The 17,589-nt window shown below is 38.9% G+C and overlaps 1 protein-coding gene across 16 annotated transcripts in view; it reads left to right on the forward strand.

Annotated features, from left to right (window-relative positions):
• nedd4l (neural precursor cell expressed, developmentally down-regulated 4-like, E3 ubiquitin protein ligase) overlaps window positions 1-17,589 on the forward strand; it is a 54,959-nt gene that overhangs the window by 9,598 nt on the left and 27,772 nt on the right. For 8 of the 16 annotated variants that reach the window (XM_015376384.1, XM_015376385.1, XM_015376386.1 and 5 more), the window contains exons 3-5: window positions 5,906-5,987; window positions 7,268-7,306; window positions 8,486-8,539. In XM_015376384.1, the coding sequence (XP_015231870.1) occupies window positions 5,906-5,987; window positions 7,268-7,306; window positions 8,486-8,539 (175 nt within the window). Of the gene's footprint in view, window positions 1-5,905; window positions 5,988-7,267; window positions 7,307-8,485; window positions 8,540-11,097; window positions 12,528-17,589 lie in introns of those variants that run through there. The other 8 variants (XM_015376377.1, XM_015376378.1, XM_015376381.1 and 5 more) reach the window with 4 other exon arrangements.

The following is a 17,589-nucleotide window of genomic DNA, read 5'->3' on the forward strand; positions in this document are numbered from 1 at the left end:
ATTTGATCTCTTTCAGTGCTGTTGGGATGGCAGGAGAGACTCCTCTTGGCTAATCTACTTTAAAGCCTATAACCAATGGTCTGAAATGTGAGGAAATCAACTTTTGCTGAGCAGCTGTAACTACAAGCTGTAATTTAGGATGCAGGAAGGAGGCAGCTGGCTTCATTTGGACCTAAAACAGCCATCAGATTGATCACCCAGGGCACGTCTTTACTCTGCTAATCTGATTTCTATTTCTAAAAAACATTTGAAGCCACAGATACTCTGCTTTCACGTTAGTAGTAGATACTTCTAGCTTGAAGTAGTAAACGTTTGAAGGATCCAAAGGGTGTTAAATGAGGCCACAGTAATGGGCAGTTGGTGTGTTAACCAGATGCCCTTTCTACGCTTGTTGTTATCCTCCTACAACACAAATAAACCAAGCGGGGGATGTTTGTGTGTAAATTAGCTCTGCGTCATGCCAAGTTATGAAAGTACTCTAGCTTGAATTACACACTGTGATTTATTAAGGTTCTCATATTATACATTAGAGATTGACAATACAGTTTTTTAAAGAAGAGTGCCAATTATTTTGAAATCAGTCTAAAAGACCCCATTGTGAGCTGTTGTTCATTCACAATGTGGACATTTCTTCACTCTCTATATTTAACCCATCCCTACTGCTAAGAGAGCCACTTCATCTCAACTTTAAGCTAGAATCATCTCACTTTGTCTCACATACCCCCTCCCTCATCGGAGAGTGGCCATTTTGCGGAGAGTGGCCATTTGTCGTTTGTTTACAGTGCTGGCACAGCACGATCAGGAAGGATGCTTCCTGGAGGGAGCATTTTTACATAAGCCCCATTTACACTTAGCCTGGGTGCCATTCCGAACTTAGTCCCGCCCACAAAGTTTGAGGTCGGGAAGTTCGGTCTGGCTCTGCTCCATAGTAGCGCGAGTATTATCGCCCACTGTCAGGCAATCCAATCAAATTGTCAGGGCGGGCTTTATACGATGATGGACAGATGACCAACAGTAACGTAATCAACCACGTGACCAATGCGCGCTTGGGCGACAACAATAATGGCTGCCGCTGGAGAGTTTAGGTGAGTAGATTCTGCTATTAGGTCTATTCTAGAAGATATCGACAGCAAATTAATTTTAAAAGAGGAAAAGAGAAACGCGATCAAGTCTCATCTTCTTATTCTAGGCGTGCAACTGCACGCTTTGATTTTTGTGGACAACAACTATGCCTCGCTTAACATACGTCACGCACTCCGTTGCTCTTATTGGTTGTACGTCTATCCAATTGAGTGCAGAGGCATTTTTTTTCCTGGTTCGTTCGAAACACGCCCCATAATCACAGCTCTATGGAGCAGTATCAGACTCATATTCTGACTAGAATTGAGTCGGACTACGTCAGGCTAATTTACACTACCCTCTGATAACCGACCTGTGTTGAGCTTGGTTCCTTACGACCATTTGCACACCTCCTAGTGACGATCTACGGTACTACTGCTCTCTAGGCGTAAACAAGCAAATCAATATGGCGGCACCCATAACATTCAGGAAGTTTGGTTAAAACTGTGATATTTCTTTGTTTGTGGAGAGTCAGGCAAAGAAGGCATCCCTCTGTGAATTTATTTGACAGAGTCGGCTTTTGGGAAGTGGATACGACAAACGATAGTCTAAACACAACTTATAGATGCAGGAAACAATGACAGACGTTGAGGTTCATCACACTGCTAAGCAGAATCATCACTAGAAGTCTTATAGCATGGTAGGGAAGCTTGAGTTTTTACGAATGTCTGAAATTTCATGATTACGGAGGGTGACTGTAAGGAGATAACCCGCGTGGTCTGCTAATTCACTCTTTGTTACCTGAGAACTGAGCCACAAAGCCCTACTGATGAACTAGTACCATGTTAGCGTGGTTTGGTTGTGTCTGGCACGGCGTGGTTTGCTTGTGCGTGCCATTCACACTCAACAGTTATCACTGTTACCGTGCTTGGATCGATCTCAGGACAGTTTCAAAAGGGTAGTGTGAATGGGGCTATAGATGTTCTTCTACTGCTAGTTTTCACAGGACAAGGAGAGGCTGCTGCTCAGACAGCAAAACTGATCAGGATGCATAAATCAAGTAAAATATCACTTTGTGTATAATTTTAATAAAGCAATATTATTATAACATAGTAAAAGTTCAAAGTAGATTTTTCATTGTCACCCTTTAACAGTGCATACCAAATGTGGGGAGTGGTAATACATGTATACTTTATTTGATATCAAGGCATGGCTAATTAATCGGAAAACGCATGCATGTATCAGCCAAGGCTGATACAAGTAAGCAGCAGTAATGTTGGCCTTCTCTACTTTGGTATATTTGTGAGATAACTGATTTTCAGGTGTCCAACATTGCAAGTTCTAGAGCGTACTTCTTAGCCAGTTCATATATTTTGTCTGTTTTTGCTTAAACCCTTACTTACTTAAACTTACACATAAATCTATAGCTTGTTTTTAGTGGTAAAATAGACTTAAAGTTAGGCTTGATATGGGGAGGTTTGCGTAACTTAGTGGTCTTGTGTAAGTATTTACTTAAAAATAAGAATCAGGAATCTGCCTGATCTATAAAAAAATGCAAAAACTGAACATAGAAATATTATAGAAAAAATTGGATGAAGCATTGGAGGCATCTGAACGCTCCAATTAATTCCGTATAATGTTTTGTAGCCTTCTTTTCAGAAACCCATGTGTTTTTTTGTATTTAAATCATCTAAAAAGAATTTATATTTTTGCATATGAAGAGTTTGCTGGAATAATATCCCACAAACACATTTTGTATAGGCACTGTGTCATCAGATGACAGATAAATGGGCTCCGTTCAGCTACGTGAGGACAGAATATGATAATTTTTTACCTTGATGTCTCCTTCTCATTTTATTTTTTCTACATATGGGCGTCTTCTGACCATCTTGGGATCAAAGTTCTGTGAGGTTTGAGCACATTGTGTGGTTTAATAATTAACTGAATTAAGATGGTATGTATCTCTGCAGCTCAGATGGGTAAATTAGTATTATTTATGATATTGATTTGTTTTGAACATTTTATACAATTTTATAACAATTTTGGCTCCCAACTATGTTTTATATTACTTTGGTATGCACATTTTTGAATCTTTGTCCTTATTTTGTAATATTTGTTTGAGCGTACACCCCTGTTGTAAGTATGCAGTCAGGGGAGTAAAAATGTCAAAAATATAGGTAGCAGCAACAGGTATGTCCCTTCTGGTAGGGAGGGATGAAAATTGATTTGTGTGGATCTAAAGACACACAAAGAGGTCCCGTCGAATAAAAAAAAGAAAAGGTTTGTAAAATATCCTGCCATCACTTTCAGTAGTGTAAATCATAAGCCCCATTTACACTACCCTCTGAAACCGAACCGTGTCGAGTTCAGACGGAGCTTCAGTTAACCGTGCCAAGCTTGGTTCCTTACAACCATTTACACATCATGCTAGCGCGGTTCCTCGCCTCCTAGTGACAATCTACGATACTACTGTTCTCTAGGATACTCTAGATACCTGAAGTCGGTTTCTTTCAATTTCTTGTATCATATTCAGCTGATTTTGTTGGTGGCGTTGGATTGACTCCTATTGTTGTTTATATGCTGCCATCCAGCGGTCATCAGAATCTCTGAACTGTTTGAGCAAGCAACTTACTGATGTGCAGCTATTAAAGCAGCAGAAGCAGCAGGTTTACATGCAAAGTCAATGGTTGACCCACATCAAGGCACATCAAAAGGTCTTAAAGCACGCTTCGAGGAGCAGGAGCAGCGCATCTTGACGCAGCTGAAGCGGCGTCTTATGAGCTTCTGAGCATCTGAGGCACGTGACACGCTTTTCAGGCAACAGCTGCTGGAGTTGGAAAAATTAAACTTTTGCTGCTCGATGTGCCACATCAACCAATCAGGGAAGCTGATCTGGGAGCTGGTAGATCGCTATGATCACTTTTCTGAAACTGTTTATTAATGAATAAGTTAACTTAAAATATTGAAACCTGCCGGCAAAATATGTTCGCTTTCGTTATTCTGGTGCCTGCAGTTTGGTTTACGTACATAAAAAACGCTAACATCTCCTTCCAGCCACCACGAATAAGTGGAAAACCTCCAAGAGGTGGTCGGGCCAGTGACAGCTGTTGAAGGGGATTTCCAGTGACAGAGCACCGTTGGTGTACGGGGGTTTCATGCTGGTCCGACAGTGAAATAATATTGGAAGTCAGAATCGTAATCTTGATGAACTGACAAACTGATCGAGCAAATATAGCAAAGCCGCTCTCCGGCATTGAACACAGGACCAGCAGAAGCATCAGACACATTTGGACACACTTTATTGGATGTCTGACCTTAATGTGGACAAGCATTAATATGAAGCAGCAGATGCTTTTTTGCTGAATGTAGCATTACCACCAACTACTGGAAACTGACTGTATAAGGAGATGATGCCGTCAGCTCACGTGCTTTATCAGAGAACCGAGCCACAACTGAACCCCGTCGAGCCCTACTGTTAAACTAGTAGTAGTACTTCAGCGCGGTTCGCTTGTGTCTAACACGGTACAGTTCAGTTTGCGTTCCATTAACAGTTATCTAAGTTGCCCCATTTCCCAAATGGACATTAAATATTGCATTACTTTTTTCTTGTTTATCTTTTAAAGTCACAGTATGCGACGCAATTTAACTCATGTTTCAATGACAAGACGATTACTTACTTTTATTACTTATTTTGTAGTATTACATGTTTGAAATGCTTGATCATCTGAAATTACTCAGAAAACAGCAGTCAACAACACGTTTATACATAAACAACTGAACCATAAGTCATAAACCAATGGGTTATATAAAGTTTAAACAGAGTTTTTCTATCATCAGAGATTTTAGATTTTAAGATACCGTATTCAGTCATCCTCTGTATTTTTTTAAGCTTAAAATAAAGACGTGTTTTTTTTACTTTTTTTTTTTTTTATAAGGAAGTTTTGGAATATTTCCAGCTTTTTCTCCAACCAGAGTACATACTTTTTATTTATTTTTTTTCTCCACCAATAACCGTAAAAATATATATTTATTTTTGTTGTGCTACATATGAGGTTGTGATGCTCAGGCTGTGATGCCTGTCTTAGCTGGTATGTAATTAAAGCAAACATTGGCAAACAAAGGCAGAATAATTTAACTTTGATAATTCAATAATTTCGTGATGTACATGCTGTGTGGTAGATTTTTAATAACCAAAAGGAAATTCATTAATTCTAATGATCCTAAAACTTGACATTTATTTCTATAGGGGAAAAAAAAAGCTAAATTCTCTTATGTGTTCTTCTGATGCCCCTTTGCTGCTGCTGTCTTTATAGGCAGTTGATTCACAAGTTGGATGTTATGATGGGAATAGCACAAAAAAACATTCCCCGTTTGTCTTGTTTTGTTGTTGTTTTTTTAACTCTGTGGTCCTGTGACTGTCCAGGTCTGCCTCTCTAAGCAGATCTTACCTAAGCTTTCCACCCTGTCAGCACCTCCAAAGTCATGTTACTCTCTTCTTGCTACTGTTTGTTTGCTCACCACAAAATATTAGGTTGTTTCTATTTTTAAACCCTCCCTAAATAAGACCCTAGACCCTTATCTGGCTGTTCCCAGCTTTTATCTGGATCAGGTTTTAGGTGTGGAATAACTGTTTCAGTGTTGCACACTGTTGTGATTCTCTGCTATGTTTACAACTGATTTTAACACAAGTGACCTTCACTACAACCTTGCATATGATGCTGTAGTAAGAACTTCAAGCTCAATCTTTTGTTGGTATGATGGTAATTGTAATCATTTCTTGCATAAATGTTATTTTTTTTTAAAAAGGGCAAAACATTCAAAGTTGTTTTTTTTTTTTTTTTTACAGCGATCCTTATGTCAAGCTTTCCCTCTATGTCGCTGATGAGAACAAAGAGCTTGCTCTAGTGCAGACGAAAACTATAAAAAAGGTAAGTCTAAAGATAACTTTAAATAAAAAGGAATATTGCAATAAAGTTGAAACTAAAATAAACCTTTAAAAGCTACCCTTAATTTTTTTTATTATTTTTGTATGAATCAAGGGTGCATTTCACTAGAAAAAAAAAACAAACAAAAAATAAATAAATCACAGGAAGGCAATGGAAAGCAGTCCTTCCTTTTTATGTTTAGTGGGGACTCTACCCCAGTAAATCATTTTGGGGAGGAGAGTTTTCTCAGCAGGGGGAGCTGTTAGTTGCTGTTGATGCTTTCTAGTGATGATTTTGATCTGAGAAAAGTGCTCTGTTATAAAATATATATTTTAAACATAGTTTGCTGTATTTTATTGGCATACAAGCACACTGGAGTTATTTTCCTGGATATTAACTGTAAACACAATGGGTAAACATTTGAAGGTAGCAGCCCGACATAGCTCTCAGCAATACCAATTTGTTTTCTACAATATTTGTCTTATTTTTTTTGTATCGGAATTAGCTTCAATCAAACTTGAAGCAAAAAGCCTCCATTGGAGTTGGAGAGCTCAGGCCTCCATGCAGGCAGACATATGCTGCCAGTGGCTATGACTGCTTTATAGGGTATAAATAGCTTGACAATACACCGCTATGTGGAGCAGAAAAAGAAGTATCAGTGCTCTGGCTCTTCTGTAGCTTCTTTGTTTCTTTAAGTGGGACACATTTGATAGCACTGTTACTGTTGAAGCGAAGTGGATGGCTTGTGGCTGAATTGATATAAAGCATGATGGAAAAACTGACAAGGCTTGAAGGGATTTGAGGAGACATTCATGAGTTTTAAGAGGTTTTTAACAAGCAGACATAGTGGTGATAATTTTGGTTACTCCCTGCAGTTTTTACTGTATGTTATGTTTAGAAATAACGTTTTATTATGAAAACGATGCAAAGTGCAGAGAGTTCAATTGTACTTTTTTTGACAATGTTTTGCATTGCTGCTTCTTACTTCTAATTTCGAGTTTAAATGTCTACTAACTGAATATGATTGAACCTTGATGCCTCCTTTTGAGGTTTATCGCTTAATTACTTACAGAATACAGTGTTTTGCATCACACTGATAACACTAAACCAAAAATGCTACGTATTTGCACCACTTATATTCAATCCTCTGAACTTCCATATCAATGCGTTTTGGCACCTTTTTTTTCTCCCACACTGTTTACATTTGATCTAAGTTTTTTTTGTGTGTCTTTTCCTTTTAAAGCTACAAAGTGCTCTAATCAGATTTAAACTTTGCATTTCAGACATTAAATCCTAAATGGAACGAAGAATTCTACTTCCGGGTAAGCTTAGCTCCGAAATCTCATGTGTGATAATAAATGTCCTTCTTTTTTTTTTTTTTTTACTACATCAGCCTCCAACTTGACATATATGCTAACAAATAGAGAAATGTTTTTTTGTGTGACTTAATGAGAGTAATGAAGGGGAGTTTTCCTGGCACATCAAACTGAATAGAAATTTTCTGCAACTAACGTTTCTTTCATTTTTGCATGTATACAACATTTTGGCTCTTTCATTTTTGCGAAATTGCTGAAGCTCAGTCACAATGGCTGGGAAGAGTTTGGGAATATCAGTTTTCAAGTTTCACCACAGATTCTTGATTGAATTTAGTCCTGTGCTCTTCTAACACATGAGTACACTTTGATCTGAACCATTCCATCGTACTTTCACTCCCTTGTTTCACTGTCAAAATAGTGTGCAGGATAATGCATATTATTACCTTCTTTGCATGCATGTCAAAATGTTGCAGGTCTCATGTATTAATTTCAGGTTATTTATATAGTAATATTTCAGTCTGAGCATGCATGCAGCGCTAGTGGAGAGGAAAAACTCCCTTTTATAAGGAAGAATCCTCCAGCACAACCAGGCTTGGTGTGAGTGGCCTTCAGCTGAGGCCGACTGTGATTCAAGGAGAGAGATATATAAACATAAAAGCACTGATCTATAAACTCTTTCTATATTAATAAAAGGTAACGGTAAACTAGCAGCATAGGTGGCTCAATCTGCGAGAGAAACAGTAGATGAGCTCTGAGGCAGATTTCATGTCAAAGGATATTGTTTTATAAACCAGCTCTCGCTCTCAGTTATACATGATTTTATTCATGAACCGTCTGATGTGTTCATTAGTCTTTATAAAACCAAAACAATTATTTTATTTAGGGCTACCAGAATAAAGATGGATTTATCCCAAAATGATATTGTTAAATGTCAATGCAAATAAACATAAAAAAACACGTTTTGTTCTGTTTCCACATCACATTTATGGGCTGCTTTGCATTAGTGTATCAACGAAAACCTGACAAATGATTTTAAAGTTTCTGGTAACAAATGTTAACTCCTTTACATGGAGATAAAGGCAGATAACTTTTTATAGTTTGTCTTCCATGAAAACACAATTTGTATTTGACAGGACTGAACAGAACCAATGCTATGCCTCACCCCTGTTATTTGTTTCCCAACAGGTGTGCCCACAGAACCACAGGCTACTCTTTGAGGTGTTTGATGAAAACAGATTGGTAAGATTCACACTCCTGATCCATCCCTCTGATTTATGCTGCTTTACAGTTTGCCAGAGCTTGAATGTGGTTTTGATGCCATAGTTTCAGTAATAATAGGATTTTTGATAATACTGTCTTTTATGCTTTTTGTTCCCATTATTCTGATATCTTAACACCAAAATGGAACGACTATAGGACTCATTTAGCTTGATCTTTTCCTGCTTCCTTTTATTTATTAGCAATTAAAAACCTCCCGTCTCTAATACATTGTGTCTACCTAATCCCTTTTAAGCAGGTTGTGGAGACAGATTTATGCAATAAATGACTAACGGCTTGTTTTTTTTTGCTCAGCTACAACATCGTCTGGCTTTTAACGTGCTTGTGCTTTTATCCAAGTATTTCCTTCCTTCCAAAGTCGCTGGTTTTCTACACTTGTAAAAATATATCAGTGGAGAGCCCTCAGTTGCCATAACAACCGAATACATTTCAAGTTTTGCAGCAATCAGAATGGCAGGAAAGTTTTGATGATAAATTTGGTAATTTACTCTACTGTGTGAATGAAATGTGTGCAGAGCTGATGGATTAGTGCAGTAGTCTCTGACATTGGCAGGAATAAGAGACAGACTAATCCCAGGGTTCCTCAATGTTTCTGTTCATAAATAACTCCCAAGATTTAGTTCCATGTCTGTTTTGATGGTGATGCTCCGTCCGAGTCTTACCTTGAACTTCAGGTTTGTGAAAATTTGGGGCTTTTTTAAAACACAGATATAAGGCTGTAGATTACTGTATAAATTGACCAAATCAGCCGACTTTATGCCTGAAATTCATTCACGGATTTAGTCAGGTGACAGGCGTGAATACACTGCTGTGTGCTGAGAAAACCTGTTAGCAACCCCTGTTAAAAATAGAGCAGCTTTTATTTATCCCTGAGTGCAGTAAGAGCTCAATGTTTCTATAAGGTGAAGGAAGTCAAGAAAGCACAGCACAGACGGCCTCAGGCGCAGTTCACTCCTTATAAGTCGTAGGAGGTGCTCTCAGTCCATCCTGAGGTGCTTGCCAAGGCAGCTCCTCCACCTCTGGCCTGTGCTTTTTTTTTAACAGGGCTGCTTGCTGTTTTATATCCATTGATTTATGCTTCTGTTATCAGATGGATTTGGTTTTCTGCTGCTTTAACACAGAAATAAATGCTCTTGGTACACTTACTCCCATCTATTGTTGGTGCCCACAGTACAGCCCATGTATAACTTTCAACCCAACCCATCTGCAGTACAGCATGATATCTAAATCGAGGAAGGCATGTTATATCATTTCTGCGAGCTGGGCTATCTGCCATTTGACTGCACATTTACATTCTCCTTTCTTTATACCGAATATTTGCTGTAACATTTCACACACTCATGTATTGACTGTGCCTAACACTGCAGGCGGTGTGTCATCTCCAAGCCCAACAGCTTGCCAAGACACGATTTCTTCCCGTGCTTAACTCTTCCTTTTTTTCTTGCTCTGAGCTCTTTTCCTTCCTTTTTGTCTTTTTTTTCTGTGCGTTTTGTTATAATAGAGTATCAGCAGCTTGTTCCAGAGTAGATCAGAACACAGATTGAACAGTCACAGAAGGTAAACGCAAGGCAACTGCTTTCCAGGCATAAAAGGTCAAATGATGACAGAGGTTTTGTCGGTTCTGTTCTTTCTCTTGCACTAATGCAGTCCTTTCCTTTCAACATGCTGCTAGATTGTTTTGCTCAGTAGCGATGTGATTCACCAAAGCCCTCCTTATGAATTTACGGCTTGCTGTGAGAGGTGCTTTAGCATTATTTGAGGGTTTTGTCATTCAGGATCTCAGCTGATTTGTATCCCAGGTGATATTTAGATGCAAACAGAACGGTCTATAAAACAAGCAGGCAGTTAAATGTTTGGCTCTGTACAGGGGAGATAGTGTGTCTATTCTGCGTTGTGTAGTTTGATCTCCTGGGATGGCCGCTTTGTTTGTCTTATCAAAGCTGCAATCTGTCAAAGGGTCTCTTTGCTTTCCTGGTGCCTTTTTATCTGGTTTGAGTTTCCTTCCAAATCCTTATCTTATCCTAAGAGAGTATAGAAAAATGGTTTATGTTTAATGTTGCATTTTTCTTATTTTCTTGTAATTGTCATTTATTGAGTGACTTGGTGGGAAAATTGTCTCCCATTTGTCCTTTGTAGGAAAGTAGATATAGATTTCTGTTTTGTTTTCCCCCTCTGGTATATATATATATATATATATATATATATATATATATATATATATATATATATATATATATATATATATATAGCCGTTGTTTGATCTCTTATATTACCAAGATATGGATGCGAAAGGCTAGATGGTGTTTTGGACAGTGGTTGGTATTTTGTGTCCTGGTGGGGGTGGGAGTTGTTGTAACTTGAGGTGGTGGGCCTGTTTGGAGTCATGTGACTGACAGGCAACCTTCTGTCACCTCAGCAACCAGGAACTCCTCACGCTGTCACCCTATCATGGCAGGAATGCTGGCTGTCACTCGACCAAGGCTATTTCTGCTGCCTGTCGCTGGTGCTTGGTGTTCCTAATAGTTTGCTCTACAGGGATCCTCCATTCTTAATTTGTTTTAATTTTAGTTGCCCTTCCTCTGTGAACTCTTATTTTCCACCTTATATTGGAGTATTTTGCTGCTGCTGTTGTGTTTTTGCGGTGAGACAGCTCTGGTCTGTGTGTATTTCATTGTGGGATTGGAAAGTTGTGGAAGAGACTGGGAGAGAGTGGAAAGGAAGGGAGGGGGAAGAAAAAAGGGGATAAGTCATCTAACCAGCCAGCCAAAGGAGAGGTGGGCGACACAAGGAGAGGAGGGAACCAACAGTAAGTCAGAGATTTTACAGTAAGTGAGAGTGAATAGAAGCTGTAGGACATGAACTGAAAATGGCTCAGCGTCTGCGTTTGTACTTTGGATCTGGCCGTAGCAACACTGCTCCGGAGATGCTGGAAACGGACCCAGAGGAGCATGAAGGAGAGAGGGAAGCGGGTAGAGCACACTATGCGCGGCCTCCTCCATTACCTAGGCCTCCTCGGGAGTCTGCAGCGCAACATATCCCTTCTGGAAGTTATGGTTTACGTTCGGAGCCTTCACTCAAAAGGAGCTCTTCCATGTTCATACCACAGCTCACTTACTACCCCGAACAACGAACCACCAAGAGCTCGTCGGTGCAGATCTCTCTCCAGCCGTCTAATGGATCAATTAGAAGAAATTCTGATAGCCTTGTTGATGATGTCCCACCACCTTGTTATACTCCACCTGGACCTGCGCCTGCGTATCCTGAACCCCGGATTCAGGAAGACTTTCCTCACCAGCCACCTCCTCCATACTACAACCCAGATTCTTTAAACTCTCAATCATTGCTGAATGAACCAAACCTTCCCAAACGCAGAGTTTTTAGCATTGGGTCGAGTGGATATCCTACAGTTAATGGAGGCGCCCCTGGTTTTAGTGTTGGTACCATTTGTATCCAGAGAAATTCTCCGGAGAATTTTGATGTCCAACATTTCAGGATCCATCCTTACTGTGGAGATGGTCGGCAGCAGAGTCAAGAGCCATGTTCTGGTGTTAATGGTGCGACACAGAGGCTGGTTTTCCAGCTGCAGCAAAACCAGGATCAGACCCAGGATAGTCAGCAGACTGCTGGATCCCAGGAGGACTTTGGTAGAGAAAGCCCAAGAGGCATCCGCACGGTCCGTTACCCAAGAATTCGACTACAGAGGAGCTCCTCTCATCCCAGGCTGCTGCTGGAAAATAAACATCAGAAGAATGTGGCAGACTTCCAAACCATAGAGGAGAATCAGACTGATGTGGAACTGGAAACAAAGGATAGATCAAAATGTTGTACTTTTAAAATCAGTGGGGAAAATCCGAGGAGACAGCCGCATTTCAAGATATTCTTCACCCAAAGTGGAAGTGGAGATCAGGATGTAACACTTAGCAAGCAGCTGACAACAAATGAACCCAAGGTAAAGCTTAATAGTGTTTAGTGATACTCTAGGCTGCCTTTTAAAATTTTGCAGATACTGCGTTTATTATTTTTCGTAGGATTGTCTCAGATTTTAGGATGCTATAACATTCTGGGAACTGCATAAAAGAAAAACAGTTTCTCTCTTTCTCTCTCCTCTCAACCACAGGCATTTTAAATTTTCCACACTTCAGCCAATTCAGCTCTGAAAGAAGCAGGAACAGGCTTGTTGATAGCAGGGATTTCTATCCCCACTGTTCACTTGTGTCCTCCAGTGTCTCAGAAATCTAACACCTCAAGTTTTGATAAAACTCCCAATAGCAATCAGAGCTCTTTAAGTCTGTTTCTATCTTTAGACTTCTTTAAGCGCTGGTGTTGAGTTTAAGAGCAGGCAGATGGTTTTACATCTCTGGCACCAAGGTAGTGTGAATCTGTATGATTCAACTGCTTTGCAAGTGATTGGAGGATTTCTTATGGCCAGTTCAATGACTGGGAAGTCTCACAGGAGCAATCAGTGTTTACTAGAAGCCAGAAGCCATCTTGTTGAAGTGGACCCAGATGTCTATTTAGCTTCCTTTCTCAAAGGTTTTGCTTTTAGATGTTATGTTTTTAGGAAAACTTTTTATACTGGTTATATTGCCTGTTATATATTTTGAAAGTACTTTTGTTTTCAGAAAATAAAGGCTAGAAAAATCCATGGAATAAAACAACGCAGGTAACACTAAGGGGCTGGTTATACTCCCGCAGCAGTGTGTCGCAGTGAGCTTGTCGCAGGTATGATGCAGACATTTTTGATTTATGCTCAATACTGAAGCGTGGTCTGCACTATGTTTATTCCACGCCACAATGCAAGAACTAGCTGTGGGTCTAAATATGGCCGAGGCGGCGAGAAAATGGGGGCAAGTTTGTCCGACAATTGAGGGCATGAGGGTGAAAAAGAGCGGGGATCCAGGTGGAAAATGGGTTCCAGTGTTCTCGTGCTCCTCGCTCTTCTAGCTGGTCCATTCTCACGAGACGTTTTCCGCAATCACGGTCATAAAAACAAAACAAGCCGGTAAGGCACCAAACAGGAGACGAATAGTGTAGAGCGGATGTAGATTTGACCAATCAGAGGCCTCCTGTCTCCAGTCACCTACAATTTGGGAGAGGTACAGCAGAGTGTCTGCACAGGGGGCGGGGGACGTCTGCATTCACCGCGACACCTACGCAGACGACCTTGTTTCAAAGTATAAATCAGCCTTAAGGCGGGACGGGCATGTTTGTACCGATGCTGTGCCAGTTCTTACCCACTAGACAGTCAAGGGTTTGAAAAATAATTTTTCGATGTTTTTTCCTTTTGATAAAGTGGGGATTTTTTTATTATTGTTTCGATTGGGTCCTAAACCTTTATACACCATAGGAGTTAGAAATTAGTCACAATATAGCTGGTAGATTTTGCCTTTTATCTACCAAATTATTGTTGATTATGCTGAGCTATGAACACATACAGATTTGTCTGTACCTGTTTGTCTGATAAACTAGCTGCAGAGGGCTGTGCCAGAGAGGCCTTCCATTATTACAGGTTAGCAGTGACAAAGATCTCCTTATGACCAACTGCAAAGGCTATATTTACCTGAGGCTGAACGGATGGGGGAATGTTTTTGTTAGATGGGGGTTCTCTTTTTATTTTTGGCCTTTGGACAGTCAAAGAGATTTGAATCTCTGTTGTTGTGAGGGGCTTTTCTCCGTCAGCTCTGATCTCTCATATGAGCATAGCTGGATAATTCAGTTGTGTCAGCACTGAGACTGTTAAGTGTGTGAGAGAGACTTTTGACACCTCAGAGGCAGCTTGGTCTCATTCCAGTTTGCCCTAAATCGTAACGTCTGTTGCCACCTCTTCTTTTATGCCATCAGGTCCTTTTGGAAAAAAAAAAATTTAATCCTTAAGTTTGGTGTTTGACTGTTTGAAAGTCACCTAATTAATTATGGTTTTAATGGGTCATTATGTACAGTCATTTAGGAAAAATACTAATATCAATGACTTAAATAAAGCTAGTTTAAGATTATTATCTGTAGGAAAAAATCGTCAAATTTACAAGAAAAAAAGACTTGAAATGTTTCACTTTAGTTTTTATGAATACAATATGAGTTTTACTTTGTAAAGGAAATGACAAAAATACTGATCTTTCAATGTTTTAATTCTTTTTAGATGTACCTCTGATTTTGCTCTATTTTATGACAAGAAGTGGAATAAATAAAAGAAAAACTATATGTAATTAGATTAGGGTTAAAGGTTTTTTGTCCCTTGTACATTTTATTTTTGAAAATACTTAGAGAATTTAGGTTTCTCTGGTTTTTTTTTTTTTTTTTTATTTTAATACTTGACGTAATGTTTCCAAATTATAAATAGGCTTGAAGGACAATGTGCATAGGTTAGCCCTAAGTTATTCATACCGCTAGCATATTTAGGTACATGGTCATCTTTAAAATTGACTAGTGTGTTTAATGTGATAGGTGTAAGGCTACTTTTAAGGTTTCTGAGTGTACCAGGCTAATCTATTAATTTGTCAATGCTTTTTTAGGACGAGGGTAATGGCAAGAAGGCTGTTCAACCCCAAGTATTTGGTAAATGGTAAATGGCCTGTACTTTCACTTGACCAAAGCGCTTTACCCTACATACAGTCATTCACCCATTCACGCACACATCGATGGTGGCAAACTACATTGTAGCCACAGCTGCCCTGGGGTTCACTGACAGAAGCAGGGCTGCCGTACACTGGCGCCACCATCAGTAGACAATGCAGGTGAAGTGCCTTGCCCAAGGACACAACAACACTGAAAGTCGGAGCCGGGGCTTGAACCGTCAATCCTTCGATTTCAGGGCAAACTCCTGCATCCGACGCCACTGTTGGAGGTTATCACCAAAGATGAATCTTAATGCCAGTTGAAAAATTCAAAAAGGCGATTTTTCTTAATGGAAAACAAATTATTCTTCAAAGTAGCACTTTTAATAATTAATTTAGTACTTATATTTTGACTAATGTTTGTCTTCTTTTATATCAAACATGAACTTGGAATGAAGATTTTTTTTAAATCTTCGGGGCACTAATATGGCTTAATTTTAGGTAGGAAAAGGTTTAATCTACTGGTAAAGTAACATTATTCCCAGTGTAGATTTTTTTTTTCTCTTATAAGAAAAAGCGATATTATGTGGGTATGTTGGGAGTCTGTAGGCTAGGTCAACACCTCAGACAATCTCTTTTACGAGGGATCCTGTTTCCCAGTGCAGTGATGCAACTAGTCTGTAAAAAGGCTTGAGTGGGTGGCAAGTGTCAAATTAATATCCATGTGAATGCCAGCATGCAAATGTTCCCTACAGAAGACTGGGTGAGTAGTTTAAAGTTAGTTCTTTGATGAAATAATCTGTTTGTTTTGCTGTCTAAAATTTTGGAGATGGCCAAAGTAGGTGTTCACCGCTTTCAGAAATCCTTTTTACATCTCTTGATCTCTGATAGCAAACCTCCATTCTAGGAAAAAAAAAAAAAAAACATGTCTGGACAAGTATGGTTAAAGTAAAAAAAAACCAATAATACAAAAATAACCCAGTCCTAAATTCCTATTCATCTCAGATGTTTAAATGTGAGGCAATTGAGTCTCTATAAAGTGCATTCATTTTCCAGTTCTAGCCTACAAAATACCCCCCCCCAGCTATTTTAATAGATTGCTTAGTTTCCTTTTGTGTTGTTTTCTGGTTAAATATTTTAATAGCTCACTCCCATTGGAAATGAGAATCCTTGCCTTCAGTAACGCATTCCACACTGAAGAGTGTTGTTGTTATTATCTCCAAATAATGCTCTGCTATATTAACTTCACCAGCTGGATGAAAAAAAGTTTTAAACCTGCTGGTCACTCAGAGTGGTCTCCCTGAATATTCCTTTAAGCAACTTCTCTGAACAAACAAGCATGGCCCAGACATGAAGCAGTCTGCATCATAAGAGGTGCAAAGAAAAGTTAATATTTTATTTCCGAAAGTTTTATCAGTGTTAGAAGTTGCTGTTGCCCTGCATGTTTCCTTTTGCTGTCTCTGTTAATGTGTTATGGTTCTGAATCACGTGAAAGTTGTGTAAGGAGTAAATTAATAGTCTTGTTGGTTTAGCAATTGAAAGCAAATCCTAATGTCACCTTTCCAAGAATAGTTTCCTGGGTGTGTCAGTGTTTGTGTGTGTGTGGATGTGCGTGCCTATTTTTACAGTACACATTTGTACAAATGAAAGATTTCCGGTTATGTTGATTGCAGAGGGAGGCTGGTGAGCTCACCTCCCAGAGTTGCTTGAGTTTGTTTCTGCTTATCATTGTAGTAAAATAGCATTGCTGCTTGAAATATTAAGCTTCAACCAGCATGGAAAACTAGGTCAGTTTAGTTTTTTTCTCACAGCCAATGGAAATGAAAGAATCTATTATAGATTTATATTTAGATCGCTCTGTTTTTTATATTTAATGTGCCTCATCTCTTGACCCTAAATGAAAGGACACTTGTTCAAAAAGGATAATTTCAGAAATATTATAGCACATAGACCACAAATACCAGACAATAGATTGAAATAAAAAGTTAATGAATCCCAAGTTGTAATTTTTAAAGGAATTTCCATTCGGTGTAAGAGACCCCATTTAGATTTTATAGATTAGAGCATCAAAGGTTTTATAAAGGAGCAGTTTTAAGTTTGCTCAGATGAAAAAACAAACCTCTGTGGTTCTTAACCACACTGCTAGAACCAGCTTCCCTGTTTTTTTTTTCTTCCAAGGATGTTATAAACTCCAGCTAGGTTAAAGTTCTGTACTCAAATGTCTAGAGCACATAGAGTAAGCAAGTATCGAATCATCAATATTGATATTTGTTGACTTGTTTTATTTTGAAGAATAAGCAATATGGATTTTCCATGTATGTCCTGTCTCTTGAATAGAACAAATTTACCACCATGGGAGTAGAAGGTGTTTCCATTTTTTTATGTAACAGATATATATATATATATATATATATATATATATATATATATATATATATATATATATATATATATATATAT

This window comes from Cyprinodon variegatus, unplaced genomic scaffold, assembly GCF_000732505.1.
Source record: "Cyprinodon variegatus isolate N-32 unplaced genomic scaffold, C_variegatus-1.0 Scaffold134, whole genome shotgun sequence".
NCBI classification, from domain to species: domain Eukaryota; kingdom Metazoa; phylum Chordata; class Actinopteri; order Cyprinodontiformes; family Cyprinodontidae; genus Cyprinodon; species Cyprinodon variegatus.